The sequence below is a fragment of the Caenorhabditis briggsae genome, assembly GCF_000004555.2.
Source record: "Caenorhabditis briggsae complete genome, chrII, whole genome shotgun sequence".
NCBI classification, from domain to species: domain Eukaryota; kingdom Metazoa; phylum Nematoda; class Chromadorea; order Rhabditida; family Rhabditidae; genus Caenorhabditis; species Caenorhabditis briggsae.
The window spans coordinates 4,921,069-4,936,300 of NC_013486.2; the positions used below are offsets into that span (position 1 = coordinate 4,921,069).

The 15,232-nt window shown below is 38.4% G+C and overlaps 4 protein-coding genes across 4 annotated transcripts; 2 read left to right on the plus strand and 2 right to left on the minus strand.

Annotated features, from left to right (window-relative positions):
- Positions 1-6,601: 6,601 nt before the first annotated feature.
- On the minus strand, positions 6,602-7,516 carry CBG04266 (the record flags this gene model as incomplete). Its single annotated transcript, XM_045242030.1, has 2 exons — positions 6,602-6,790; positions 7,247-7,516. 2 exons carry the CDS (start codon positions 7,514-7,516, stop codon positions 6,602-6,604), a joined length of 459 nt encoding a protein of 152 aa, XP_045092627.1.
- A 653-nt stretch (positions 7,517-8,169) lies between these two features.
- CBG04267 lies at positions 8,170-9,151 on the plus strand (the record flags this gene model as incomplete). The annotated part of the gene is made up of 3 exons (XM_045242031.1): positions 8,170-8,283; positions 8,888-8,983; positions 9,044-9,151. 3 exons carry the CDS (start codon positions 8,170-8,172, stop codon positions 9,149-9,151), a joined length of 318 nt encoding a protein of 105 aa, XP_045092628.1.
- A 35-nt stretch (positions 9,152-9,186) lies between these two features.
- Positions 9,187-12,232, minus strand: CBG04268 (the record flags this gene model as incomplete). Its single annotated transcript, XM_002630293.2, has 3 exons — positions 9,187-9,324; positions 9,729-9,816; positions 12,120-12,232. 3 exons carry the CDS (start codon positions 12,230-12,232, stop codon positions 9,187-9,189), a joined length of 339 nt encoding a protein of 112 aa, XP_002630339.2.
- Positions 12,233-12,938: 706 nt separating this feature from the next.
- Positions 12,939-13,004, plus strand: CBG25516 (the record flags this gene model as incomplete). The annotated part of the gene is made up of 1 exon (XM_045242032.1): positions 12,939-13,004. One exon carries the CDS (start codon positions 12,939-12,941, stop codon positions 13,002-13,004), a length of 66 nt encoding a protein of 21 aa, XP_045098291.1.
- Positions 13,005-15,232: the final 2,228 nt, after the last annotated feature.

A 15,232-nucleotide genomic window follows, 5' to 3' on the forward strand; every position in this document is an offset into this window, starting at 1 on the left:
ATATGAAGAAAAAGAGGGGAGAGGGGAGGAGTGTGTTGTGCAATAGTGCAAAGTTGATGGGGAGGAGGTGGATTAGAAGATTACATGATACAATCTGGTTAGGAATGGGTTAAAGGACATCCGGAATATGAAAAATGTTTGAAAAATTACTTTCCGGAGCGATTTTTGTCGTTTGGAACTCGAAAAATGGGATTCTACACCCCCAAAAACCTATATACCCCAAAAGGAAGCAAACTTGGGTATCTACTGCTTCAAAGTCAATCCTCTTCCCACCTGAGCGGTTGACACGATAAGCGCCGCGCTTCGGTGGCGCAACTGGTATGAAGGTTGACTTTGGAGCAGGTGACCCTCAAGTTCAATTCCTTATGGGGTCTATAGGTTTTTCTACATTCAATTTTTTGAGTCCTCAAGTTAGAAAATCGGCTTGGAAAGCCTCTTTTGAGAAAGAAAACAGTACAAAAGTGAATAGCAAAAATTCCATTTAACGTCTACGGGTTTTTCTACCTATAAAATCCAAAATTTCAACTGCTAAACCCCAAAAATCAGACTGAACATCACTTTTTGGGATCTAAAAAACCAGTCTCTGACACACCTTCACCTATCCAATCCTATTTAGGTGACTAAACGGATTGCCCATTCCCTAACTGGACACAAATACAGGATTTCTGGATGCTGCCAACACCTAAAAGTGGTCCAATTTATATGAACCTATAAATCAACACAATATATATCTCTAGAGGAGACGATGATGATGGGTGCTAAATCAGTGAATCGGCCAAAATGGGAAATCTGGATAAACGGGGAAAGAGAGAAATCTAGGAGAAAGTAACAAGAAACAAGCGAATTGATAATTAGATACCATTTTCTCGAGTGAAAGTCACATACACATACATCTCGGAAGCGGCGAACAAGTAATTATAAGTCGGCGGACAAAGGGATTTTCTTGGCGGAGAGGATAACGGAAAGTTACAAGACATGAGAAAGTTTTGATCGGGTCAAGAGATTATAGAAAAAGGACAGAACGGAAAAGTTTACATGAAAAAAAACTCAAGTCGAAAAATGTTTTTCAAAGCAATTTCCGAAGTTTGAAATTCAAAAATTGAGCCATACGTTATTAAAACCCCATAAAACCCAAAAGGAATCGAAGTTGTGGGTCATCTGCTCCGAATTCCATCCTCTTACCAGTTGCACCACCAGAGCGCGGCATCCAGGCACCCTAGCAGCGCACCAATGCGCCAATAGTGGCTGGAATGATAGCTCAGGCGGGAGGAGGCTTGACTTTGGAGCTGAGACCCATAGGTTCGATTCCTATGAGGATGTATAGGTTTTGGGCAGCGAAAAATGTGATATTTCGGGTTCGAAACTTTGCAAATTGCGTTGTAAAAGCATTTTTCAATGTTCAAAATCAGTTTTTGTGGTTGGAAAATTCGTAGGACGAGAATATATGCTTTAAAGACTCAGAAAACATTCTCTAACCAAATTTTGAACCAGAAAAAAAAACGGAATTCGTGCCCAGATGAAGATTTTTGCCAGAAAGTTGAATTTCACGCCCTCAAAACCTATATACCCACAAAGGAATCGAACTTGAGGGTCTTCTGCTCCAAAGTCATACATCTTACCAGTTGCGCTACGTGGACGCCAAGAAGCGGCGCCCTAGCTGCGCCCCACGCGTCGACCGCGCCCGTGAGGTTAGCTCAGGTGGGAAGAATATTGACTTTGGAGCTGAAGACTCACCAGTTCGATTCCTTTTGGGGTATATAGATTTTTGGTAATGTGAAAATCGATTTTTTGTGTTTCAAGCAACAAAAATCGCATTGGAAGTGGTTTATGCTCGGATGAAAACTTTTTAAAAGACATTTTCGGAGAGTCCAGGAACAGTATCATTGGTTTCTCTCATGAATACACATTCCGCCTACCACCGTCCCGAAAAAGATACAAGGGCGATGATGGGTGACAGATAAGGAGAAAAGACGGTATCGAATGAGAAGAGATTGATGTCTCCAAAGGGCTTTGGTAATACTTCTCGGGAGAAAATATAGAAAGAGGAGGGTTTCAAAGATGACCTAGTAGTACAAATTCTCATCATTGAAACTTTTTAGAGGGAGATGTTGAAAGACATGAGTCGGCGGGGAAAACTGATTGAGATGGATTAGTAAGATAAGGAGAATGTGTGGGAAGGTTTCCTACTAATACTGTGCGGTAAATTGGATGAAGGAAAAAACGAAAAGAACAACGGAAAATCGATCATTCTGAAACCTAAGTGTGCCTTCCAGAGCGATTTTCGAGGTTTAAGACCCAAAAAATTGAATTCTACGTCCTTCAAAACTTATTTTCCAAAGAATGAATCGTACTCGTGAGTCTTCGCATCAAAGTCGAGCTGCTTACCAGTTGCGCCACCCAAAAAGCGGCACCTAGGCACTGTACATGCGCCTGAGCTGCCGACCGCGCCCGCAATGATAGCACAGGCGGGAAGAGGATTGACTTTGGAGCAGAAGACCTATAAGTTCGATTCCTTCTAGAGCATATAGGTTTTTGATAGTGTAAAATTCGTGTTTTCAAGTTTTAAAGCTGGAAAATCGTTGGGAACAGTACTTTTTAATGTTGTTAATCGTAAAATCGAGGAATTTCCAATACAAACGCCTAGCCACACCCTGATGGATTTCTCGAAAATCGCCGTCTAAAAGGTGTGTCCATCCGAAATTCCTAGCTTCTCCAAAAGTCAGGTGGAAGATAACTGATTAGCCCTTTTGCTTGATGTGCTGCTTGCTGTCGGTTTCGTTAGGAAAATTACAAGAAATTCCTAAAAAGAAAGGTTTTTCACACTCCTCGTCAGAGTGAGAAAGATCCAGTTCAATTAAATAGAAAAAACGAGGGACACAAAGAACCAGGAACATGTATACCTGTTCAGAAAGGCTTTCTGAAGAGAGTGACAGTTCAGGAAAAAAAACATCAAAAAAAGATTGTAACACTGATTTCTGGGTAATTAAAACGTTAAAAAATTACCACTCTAGAGCAAAACTATGCCTTTCAGACCGAGTTTCGAGTTTTGAACTCTAAAAAATCAAACTCTAAACCCCAAAAAACCTATAAAAGCCAAAAGAAATCGAGCCTATTGGTATTCTGCTCTGAAGTCCACCCGACTGAGCTATTCCTGTGAATGCGGGCGAAGCGTGGAGTCAAGCAGGACGCCCGTGCTTTAGCGTACGCGTGGGGCAACTGGTAAGAGGGCTGAATTTGGGGCAGAAGACCCACAAGTTCGATTCCTTTGTGGGTATATAGGTTTTTCTAGGCGTAAAATTTGATTTTTATGAGTTTCAAAGCTGGCTAATCTCACCGTAAGCCATGAAACTTCTGGAAAACGGGTGACTAAGCAAAAGGAACGTCAAAAGCTTGCTTCGAAAGAAGATGCGAAAACTCGACACCCACAAAACCTATTTGAAAAGGGAAAACGAGAGTGAATCCCTTTTGGATGACTGGTCATCAGAAAGCGAGAGGAATAAGAAGGCATAAGAAGAAGAAAGGAGAAAGTTTTCGGGTAAAACTTGTACAATTGTTGTGTTGTATAATTGTAACTGTTGGGATGGGATGAATGGACATGAGGTCTAAGATTTTGGCTGGAGAAGGAAAGAAAATAGGGGTGGCTAGTTAGCTAGGCATTTCAACCAAAAATACCATAATTGTGCTTTTACCAACTTCAAAAAAGTGCCTTCCGCGCTTTGGCGTCCGCGTGGCTCAACTGGTAAAAGATCTGACGTTGGAAGACCCAAAAGTTCAATTCCTTTGGGCTTCTATAGGTTTTTCTAGGCGTAAAATTTGATTTTTGGGTTCAAAACTTCAAAAATCGCACTGGAAAGATGTTTTGGACCACCGAAAGTTTAAAGATCAACTTTTAAAGTGAAAATTGGGTTGAATCGATTTTTTGATCTTAAAAAGTGGCAAAGGAATTGTTTGTACAAGCTTTTCTAACCTCAAAAATTTCACGCTTGCCTAGAACGATGAGGTCATGGAAAATTGTGAGGAAGAGAACAAGGAACAGTACAAATTGGTTGAATTACCCTTTGTGTATGGTAAGGGATCCGAGAAATTAGTGGTGGGAAGGGGAAGTGACATTTGAATGGAAAGTGACATTTATAGGTACATGCATATATGGGTGTGAACACGATGGATTGACACGTGGAATGGGTTTTGGACAAGGTGACAAGTTCGGAGAAGGTATCCAAGAAAAATTAATTCTAACGAATTTTGAATTTCGCGCTCCAAAAAGAACCTATAAACTCAAAGGTGCCCGAGGCCAACTTTTGATGGCAAATTGACACTTTCAAAGCGATTTGTGAGGTTTAAAACCCAAAAAATCGAATTCCACACCCCCAAAAACCTATACACCCCAAAAGGAATCGAACCTATGGGCCTGCTGCTCCAAAGTCAATCCTCTTCCCGCCTCAGGTATCATCACAGGCGCAATTGGCGCGTTGGCCGCCCTCCGGTGGCGCAACTGGTAGAAGGGATGTCTTTGGAGCAGAAGTCCACAAGTTTGATTCCTCCGGGGGCATGTAGGTTTTTTAGAGCGTTAAACTCAATTTTCTGGTTTTCAAATGCTCTGTATTCACATTTTTGTGTCTTGAACCTACCGAAAATGCAAAATTTCTGTAGTTTGGTCTATTATCAAACCACAAAAACCATAAAATCGGAACGGTGGGGATTGTTCCTGTCGCAAAACAAATTGTCTAATCTTCTTCCAGTTAACAGGCGATTAAAATACGATTAAAAGTGGAAATTTGGGGGTCGGAAGAGGTGAGATAAGACCCCGAGGAGATAATGGAATTGGAAGAAAGGGATATCAAGTGAAATGAGCGAGAAAGGAGTTGAACACTGAAAAAAGCCTTCATATCGGAAAATTAAGCTATTCGAAGCCTAAATGTATTTTCAAGAGCAATTTCTGAAGTTTGGGAATCGAAAAATCAAATTCTACACCCCCAAACACCTATGTGACCCCAAAGGAATATATCTCGTGGGTCTTCTGCTCTAAAGTTCACCCTCTTAGCAGTTGCGCCACCAGAGCGCGGCGCCCTAGCTACACCCCACGCATCGATTGCGCTCACAAGGATGGCTCAGGTGGGAAAAGGATTGAAGTTGGAGTCGTAGACCCACAAGTTCGATTCCTTTGGGAGTGTATAGGTTTTTGGGGGCGTGAACTCGATTTTTAAATCGTTGAGGAAGGCACTTTCCGCAGTTCAAAAACGCCTTGAGGGTGTTCAACTACATTTTTTTTAGTTTTCAATCCCAAGTTTAGGTACGCAGACTTTTTTGGTGACCAAAAAGTTTCACTAAATAAGAAGCGCTTGTAATCCAATTGTCTCTAAACTAAATTTACATCAACGGAAACCATCCAATAATAAAACGGAAGATTTTCTTTTTCGGAAACCAAACTGTCTTTTCTAACGTCTTCTTCTTTCTTCTTCCGATGACTTTTGCATTGACCCAGTTGTGCGTATTACCAAGATATATGAGAAGGAAAAGAGAGAGAGAGAGAGAGAGAGAGAGAGAGAGAGAGAGAGAGAGAGAGAGAGAAAGAGAAATCGGATGGAGACGACTTAATAGGACACCAACAGCCGATGTTCAGTCGACCGACAAGTTAACAAATTGCTTAGATATGGGATTAAAGGCGCAGCGCGGTGGATTTTGATAGCTTGAAGAAATATAGAAATTCCAAAAATTGGTGTTCTAAAAGTTCAGAAAAAAATCAAAATTTTCAGAAATTCAGAATGTTTTTTGAAAATTAGAAATTCTGAACTTCAGAAGTTCAGAAATTCCTGGAAAACCGTAAATTTTTTCGAAGTTCAAAACTTTTTGAAATTCAGGAAATTTTCGGAATTCCGAAAAAATCTAGAAAATCTAGCACACACTTTTTTTAATGAAGTAGGCATGAATTCCGAAAATTCCAAAAACTTTTTTGAAAACCAGAAGAAATTCAGGAATTCCTGGAAATTCGAAAAATTAGGAATTTCTTAGAAATTCGGAAATTCTAAAATTCAAAAATTTCAGAAATTCAAGATTCAATTTTTTCAAAATTTTCCAAAAATTATTGTACTTTAAAGGTGGGGGGACAGGAGATTTTTCGTAGTTTTTTTTGTAGCTAGAGTATGCATTCTACCGTGACGGTGTACAACGCTTAATGTCACTCTGCGTACAGCTGTCGTCCTCGCCTTTATGTATGCAATCGGGCGAGCGCTTTCTCTTTGCCCGCGTGGCTCAGTCGGTAGCGGCGCCGCACCCTTAATCATCGCCCTCACAAGTTCAATTCCTCGAGGGGCATCTTTGAACGGAATTTCGAGAACATTATTTTTTTCATGTCCCCCCACCTTTAAAGAAAAAGAAAAAAAAGAAAGACCCTCGTAATTCGTCATTATACTGTCCATTCGGAGATATTCGAAAATCCCGGATTTTCTATTTTTTTTGTCTAGGGATTACGGTAAAAGGGAAAAGAGATTAGAAATCCGGAAGTCTTTTGGTAGTTTTTTGACTTTCAAAGCTCTAAAAAAGCAAAAAATAACACATTTCAAATTAGAGAAAAAACAGCCCAAAAAATCTTTTATTCTCTCATTTAAAGTTTCGCTAATTTAGTCTTGATCCACTCAATATCCGCTTGTCCAACGGCCGTCAAAATGACCGGAATCGAAATGCTCACAACGATGAGGGTCAGAAAAATGGCACCGGACAATTGACAAATGTCCAGGGTATTCGGACGTTGACTGATTGCGTTTCCGTCGAGATAGCAACTTTCCATGCGACTCTGTAAAAAATAAAAGAATTTTAGTGCGATTTAAAAGTTTTGAAACTTAAAAAATTAAACTCTACGCCTCCAAAAACCTATACAAGTCAAAAGGAATCGAACTTGCAGCTCTTTTGCTCCAAAAGTTCACCCTTTTACCGGTTGCGCCATCAGAGTGCCGCCCGACGTTTGGCAAGGATAGCGCAGGCGGGAAGAGGATTAACTTTGGAGCGGGAGACCCGAAAGTTCGATTCCTTTTGGGGTATATAGGTTTTTTAGGACGTAGAATTTCAATTTTTGAGTTTAAAGCTTGAAAATTGGCCTGAAAGCCGTATTCTTGATTTCGGACAGTTTGAAAATCGGGTTTTTTTTGGATTTTTTTCAATGCTAAAAAGGCTCTGGCATAATAATTTTTAGACAAAGTTTGCTGGAATATTTCTGCTTCTTCGAATTTTTTTCAGGCCTTTTTGAACCTACCTTCTCTGCAGGCTCGGTCATCACTGATCTCACACTACTCTTTCCTTTTCTTCCCTCCGCAACACTTTTTGCAGTCGGCTCAACACTCGAATCAGTTTCGGTGTCCGCTCTCTTTGGCACCGCCTTTTTTTGGTTCACAATCGCTGGAAGTGGTTTAGCAGTGGGCGGAGCTACAGTAGGTTTTTGTCCAACTGCCAACGGTGGTCCGATTGGAGCCGGAGCGAATGGTCCTTGAGCCGGACCCATCAATTCGTATCCATCGTCAGCCATGATTTTTTGTTTCGATATTTAAATGAGAAACTGCTTATGGAGGAAAAATATGTTCAAATTTTTGGGGGAAAGGACACTTACACAGTATTTGGTAGAAAGTTGGAAAGTAAGGGATTGGTATTTGTATATATTGTATCTCGGTTACAGTTAATTTATATGAATTGTGACACGCGAGATTTTTTAATTTGTTTGGAATTTTCAAAATTTTAGCTCTTTGGAGTTTTTTGGAACTTTTTTAAATTTCTGAGTCTGATTAAATGTTCGAATTTCAGAGTTTCTAAATTTCAGAAAGTCACGAATTATCAAAAAGTTATAAAGTTATGTTTTTTTTTCTTCCTAAAACTTTAGTCTATTCTATGCAGAATCTTATTTTTCTTCATCTCAGATTTCACAATTTTTGTTTCAACAAAAAAAAAGAAGATAGTTGTATTATTCTTTTTGGTTTCTTTCCCCCGAAAATTCTCCATAGAAACATCTGAAAACAATTGGCGGGTCGTCATGGACCATTAGAATATTCTAGGAATATTCTAGGAAAGCAACTGACACTCATAAAACCTTTTTCCCCCAAAAAGAAGAGCGAAACTTCATTTTTTCAAAAATCCTCTAGAAGAAAAATGGAAAAAATGAGTTTCATTTTGACTTTTGCGATTCTGATGACTGCTACGTCATCGGTAGATGGACTGAAATGCCATCAATGTGGAGGAGCTGAGAAAATACCGAAATTCGCTAAAACTGCACTCAGCAAATTGAATATTACTGTGGATAGTGTGAGTTTTTGGGGTGTTTTGAGAAGATTCTGAAATTCTGAAATGCTGAGGTTCTTAAGATTCTGAGATTTTGAGATTTTAGGATTCTAGGATTATGATATTCTGAGATTCTGTGATTCTGAGATTCTGAGATCCTGAGATCCTGAGATCCTGAGATTCTGAGATTCTAAGATCCTGAATTTCTGAGATTCTAAGATCCTGAAATTCTGAGATTCTGAGATTCTGAAATTCCATTGAATTCTGAAAAATTCAAAATTTTTGGACTTTCTGAATTTCAAAATTTTTGAAAATTCCAAATCTCAAAATCTCAGATTTTGCGATTTTCAGATTTAAAAAAATCTCAAAATCTTTTTTTCTAAAAATCTCTCATTTTCAGCTCTTCGGTGACTGCAAAAAGACATCAGGCAGTGATATGTGCACCAATGGAACGTTCTGCATCAAACGAGCCAGTAAGGGATTACTGTAGTTTTCAAAATTTCCAAATGTTGCCAATTGTTTTCAGAAGTCTACCAAATCGGTTACAGTGGTGTCAATCTGAAATGGACTAGTTATACCAAGGTTTGAGGGACTAGTTTTGGTTTTCTAGGCCACCACCAATTTTCAGGGTTGTGCTACTCTGCGAGAGGATAATCTCGGAGTTCCAAGCAACCAATGCTATGAGCTCGGTGATGTGAGCAACTCAACCAATGGATACACTGCTGTAAGTGATGGCCTAACTTTTACAGAAAACTAGGTCACCTTATTATTTCTTGAATTTCAGAAACGCGTCGATTGCTACTGCAATAAGGACTTCTGCAACTCATCTCAAGGACCCTTCTCCACGATAATGATGACAATTTTATTGGTTCTCGTTAAAATCTCTATGTGAAAACCTAAATGTATATAAACAATAAAATAAAATAGTTAAACAACGCGTTGATAACTTCTTCGGACACTTCTCTTCTTTCGTCTCAAAACTTGCAGTTTTTTGAAGCATTCACAGGCGGTACGGAGGGATTTACGGGAATCCATTTGAGGGAAACAGAAACCGCCTTCGGAACCCTGAAACAAATTTGGTTTTCGAATTTTTTTCGAGCAAGAATTAGTTTCCAGAGCCATTTTTGAGGTTTGAACCCCAAAAAATTGAGTTTTACGCACTTAAAAACCTATTGAAGCTTGAAGGAATCGAACTTGTCGGGGTCTACGCTCCAAAGTCAGTCGTCTTCCCGGTTGCACCACCGTGGCGGCGGATGAAGCCCGCGGCACCCAAATGGCGCAACTGGTAAGAAGTCTGTCTTTGGAGCAGAAACCCCTGTAAGTTCGATTCCCTTTAGCGCCACTATGTTTTTGGTAGTGTAGAATTCAAATTATTCAATTTTAAAGCTCGAAAATGATTCTGAAAAAGGGCGTTCCATGAAAAATTTGACAATTAAAAAAAATTCTAGATTCTCGGTTTTTACACCTACCTGATCTTTGCATTTCTCCGAACAAGCCATTTGCCGTGTTTCACAAATTTTCCCATCCAACGGAGCGAGATATTCGTAGCATTTGCAGCTGAAAAAAAAAATTATGATTTTTGATATTTTGAGATCTCCGGTTTTCCTCTTGAAAGTTCCCAAAAAATTTCGCAATTCTTAATTTTCCGCATCCCTCGAAAAATTTTACTCTTCTCTTTATTCGCTCCTCTTTGCGTCTCTTTCTCCCCAACCCCCGCTTCTCCCTCCTTCCTATACGGCCTCCACTCCCCTTTCCTTCGTCGCATCGGTGGTTCAGTGGTCACAGGTAGAGGGGGACTGCCGAAAAACGGGCCGTCTGGCGGGCGCGGACTGCCGAAAAGCGAACAGTCGGCAGTCGAATCGCGCGCCGCCGACGGTCCGTCTGTAACGATTTGCGCCTCGAAGACGGACCGTCTATAATGATAGCGCCTTCTTGACAGTTCATCATTAAACAGGTAATAAACAATAGAAATTCTTTATTCAACTTATAGTTTCTGTGGATTGTGTATTGTTTTTAAAAAGTAACTCTGATTTTTTCAAAGGTGAATTTTTATGAGTAGAACAAGAGAAAACACATAAGAAATCACAAGTTCTGAATGAGACAGAACTTCCGATTTTCTTTCTGTGTTTTCGCAAAGTTCAAACTTCATAGAAACTCAACTCGAAAAATCAGAAGCTTTTTTTATTTCCTTTCGTTCTCTTTCTCTTCTTCGTTTCTCCCTTTCAACTTTTTTCGTTTTTCGGTATGTACATTTCTCTCATTGAACAGTATTTTTCGCTTATAAGTACGTTCAAAATAAGTAAAATTGATGCGTTCGCAACACTAAAAACTGGCAAGTAAAAAATCTTTAGATTTTTAGGCTCTGCGGCATTTTTAAAGCAGACTTCAAAAGGGCGACGTTTCGCATGTGAACTTTTAAAAACGAGTCAGAAACAGCAAAAACTGATTTCCGTATTAATTTTTGTGCGAACCTTGCAAAGTTGTTACTTTCCAAACATTGCACTTGCAAAACGTCACACCTATGAAGTATCGACGAGGTGAATTTTCGACAACGCATGAACAATTTCAGAGTTTACGATAGTTTTTGCTTCGGAACGTATAAAAACTTCCAACTCACCATATAAAAACTCCTGAAAGGCTGCATTTGTAACGTTCCGAAGCAAAAATAGCGAAACTTTCGAAACTTTCATCGCAAGGAGTTTTCGCCGATTTTTTCTGCGTTTTCAACTAAAAACGCGCAGAGCCAAAGTGCGCAAAGCTTTTCAGTGCTTCTTTATGCCAGTAGTTATATAAATTAAGCGAAAAATACTGAATTTCAATAAGAGAACACTTCGAAAAGCGAAAGAAACTGAAAAAAGACGAAAAGTTAGTAAAGTCTTGTGCCGCTAAACAAGGCGCAGCCGGGATTTCGGAGTGTCGTTGCGGGATTTCGGAGTGTCGTTGCAAATCTCTATGACCGAAATTTTGAAGCTCGGCAGTTATAAAACAGCATTTAAAAAACGAATTGTTGTGATTTTGGAAGAAAAACGGAAAAATAGCACTTTAAGACACAAATTGTACAAAATTAAAAACAAATTTCGTCGGAAATCTTAAGCAAATCGAAAAATATGACCGAGAACATGTGTCCTGAACGATTGATTATTATCATGCAATGACAACTCGAGTAAAAATCTTGGAACACGAAAATGCTAACACATGCTTCTAGATATATACTAAGGAATGTTCAAACATATTTTTTTATTCAGGCGCCATCAACCAGTCAGCGCCTATTCGACTGTCATTTAGCAGTTTTTCACCAACCGCGCCTCAAATCCTAATTGATATAGAAATGCTTCTAATAACGCATTTTTTAGCTTCCCAGACCCCTCTATGACTTTTATGATGTTTTTAGAGAGAACTATTTTTTCAACAAAATTTTCCATTCTGAAGGAATTTGGACCGCCAACCACCGGTCGTTGGCCAGTCAGCGCCTCTTCGACTGCCATTCAGCAGTCGTTCAACAACCTATTTTTTGAGGTGGTCATATTTGAGGAAAATAAGATTCTATCATTTCTTATAATCTAGTGGGAGTAGGAGAAATTGTTTTCTGCATGATTTCCAATCAGAACCTTCAAGTATGTTTTCCAATCGGTACCGACTGTCCGTCGACGGACCGTCGACGGCCCGTCAGTTCTCCTTCGGCTGCCAACTAGCAGTCATTCGCCAGTTTGCGCCTCTTCAACTGTCATTTAGCAGTTTTTCGACAGTCCCCCTTTACCTGTGGTAGAATGTTCGCCTGCCACGCGGGCGGCCCGGGTTCGATTCCCGGTCGATGCAATTCTTTTTGTTTCTTTTTGTTTTTTTTTGTGACTCGTTCCTACCTAAAATTGAAGCCATCCCATCCAATACAATGGCCGTACCAGAAGTTGTCCGTCTTACACACCTCGTCACATGCTTGATGATCCAGGAAGGTGCATGCGCCTCTGTAAAACATTTTTGTTCCCCTTGATGTTATTTTTTTTTCAAATCCATTCCAGGTGTGAATTGGTCAGGTTGTAATGGTGAATGAGGCGGTTCGGGTTGCAAATTTAGCGTTTTGTGTCTGTGTGTGCGAAAAAAGGAAACGAGATTCGGAAACGCGTCTCGGAACGAATTAAGTATAAATTGTCAGGATGGTCTCACTGGGAGGAACAAAAGGTAAGAATTAGGGAAGGAAGATAATAGGAAAAGAAGCTAAAGACAACTAGAGCATCCAAAGTATTACCTTGCCAACGACAGGACTAGACTATCGTAAACGCTACCCTTTAATTTTTCTTCACGCTCAATTATCTCAATTTCTGTGCAAGATATCAAAAATTTGTAAACTATACAAATGTTGGTGATAATAGGACAAAATTTTATCAGGATACAGATTTTTAATATCTCTTATAGGAACCGAGATATGTGAGCTCAAAGTGTAATGGTGGAATTGGTTACCAGTCGGCAGCTTTTTTCAAGACCGCGTAGCTGAGCTGGTAGCTATGCGATTTCATAAATTCGCCTCGATTGTTTAAAATTCCATTTCAAATTTGCCGTTTTTCGACAAAAGTTGTCCAGATTTTTTGCTTCAATATTGCCTTTTTTACCTTTGAAATCAAGATAGGGCACCAACGCGTAACAAAGCCACTACTTGCACTTTGAGCTCAATTATGTCGATACCTATGAGAGATATCAAAATTTTGTTAACTGATGAAATGTTTATCATAATATCAGTAACATTTTATTAGCTTACACATTGTGGATATCTCATCCAGGAGCCGAGATAAATTAGACGGCGCTATGGAGACCTTGCTGATGTCTAACTTCTTAAGCTTGTTCTTTGAGCTCAATTATCTCGATTCCTATAAAAAGTGTCAAAAATTTATCAACAAATAAATTGTTTAACATAACTTTAGCAACATTTTATCACTTGACATATGTTTGATATCTCTCATAGGTACCCAGATAAGTGTGCTCATTGTAATCGTGTAGTTTTGCCAAATTTCGTCCCTTGACTACAACCTAGTCAGCAAAAGGGGAATCTACAAGTTGACCATTTTGCCAAAAGAAGAAATGAAACCAATTTCCAATTATAGGTTCCTAGGTACCTTTCCAATTTATTCTTGCCCATTCGTTTAGTTCAAAAGTCATCGTTTTCCATTCCCTCATTTTACTATCTTCTTCTTTTCTTCTGAATCCTGTGTGTGGCTAGAAAAAAGGTGACTAATAGTAAACCCATAAAAATCGAGAAGGAGAACGTCTTCTATTTTTCTGTCTGAATTGGGGAAAAGAACAAGACCGTTTAAAACCCCCATCCTCTTGATAATTGCAACGGGAGGAATAGGAAACTGCATTTGCACGTTTTTTTCGTTTAGGGTTTCCGTTTTTCAAGAATGGAGGGCCACTTGAAATCAAAGGTCGATTGAGCGATGGGGTCAGTTGACTTTTGAACCGAAACTTTGTTGCAAATGTGCGCTAATGAAAAAAAAAGTTGAATTTTCAAATGTAAAGCCGAGTACCTTTAAACAACAATACAATATCGTAGTTCTATAACGACTATTATCATGAATGCTCATATCCCACATTATGCGTTCTTTGAGCTCAATTATCTCGGTTCCTGTGAAAGATATCAAAAAGACTGATAAAATATTTTTGATAATATGATAAATAGTTAATCAGTTTAAACTTTTCTGATATCTTTCATGGCAACCGAGATAATTGGGCTCAAACATATGGGTGATGTCTTCTATTAGAGAGTTTGTGTTACGTTACAGTTACTTTCCGTTACAGTTCTATACTGTCCTAATTTTATGATTCCTAAAATTTTCCAATTTGTTCAGTCATGAAAGATTTCGAAAAAATGACTTCCAACCTAACAAAATTTTTGGTAATTGGAAGTTGGTTCCAAAAAGAATTATTTGAAATTGATTTTTTTCTGCCTAATGAGAGCTTTTATAGGTTTTTCAAAGGATGAGACAGAAGTTTCTAGAAAATGGGTGAGTAGACTAATTAGACTAATCGGAAGGTCATTAGTCGTTTTTCGAAAAATTGAATATTCAAAGATTTCGAAATTCTGTGAGTCTGAAAATTTGAAATTGTGAAATTCGCAATCTGAGGTTATGAAATTTCGAAATTTCGAAATTTGAATTTCTGACATTCTGAGATTTTAAAATTTTGAAATTCTGATATTCTGAGATTCTGAGATTCTGAGATTCTGAAATTCTGAAATTCTGATATTCTGAAATTCCGAAATTCTGAGATTCTGAAATTCTGAGATTCTGAAACTCTCAATTCTGCAAATTTTTAGAATTTTTAAAATTTGGTGGAAGTTCTCAATTTTTCAAACTTTCAATTTTGGAAATCCCTGAATTTTTGAATTTGACAATATCCAAGCTTCCGTATTTAGAAAAATATCTAATTTAAGTTTCCTGTATTTTCATTGATTTTCAAAATTTCCTAGTTTCTGAGATTTTGTGATTCTAAATTTTTTCTTTTTTTTTTCGAATGTTTCAAACGATTTTGCATTCTTGAAGTTTACAAAATTCTGAAATTCTAGTGGATTTTCAGATTTTCAAAAACTCAGCATTTAATAATTTGAGAAACTCAGCATTAAAAAAAGCTTTAATTAAGAATTAAATTAAGGATTTTCTGAATATCCAAGACTTTGAGATTCTGAGATTCTAATTGAATTTTCGATTTCAAGAGCCATTTGGAGTTTTCAGGAAAGAAATGATTAACTACGAAACTTCTAAAAACGCTGGATTCCAAAATTCCTAAATCTTTCTGAAAAAAGTTTTTTTGTGGAATTTATCGAAAACCTCAAAAGAACCACAAATGTTTCGACTACGAAAATAACAAAGTATCAAACTACTAAACTTAACAACTTCTAGTCTTATTGTTAAATCTTCTGTCTTTTGACCTCTTGAATCGCGATTTTTCTTTGTCTTTTCTCCTTTTTTTTTTCTGACCTCCTTAT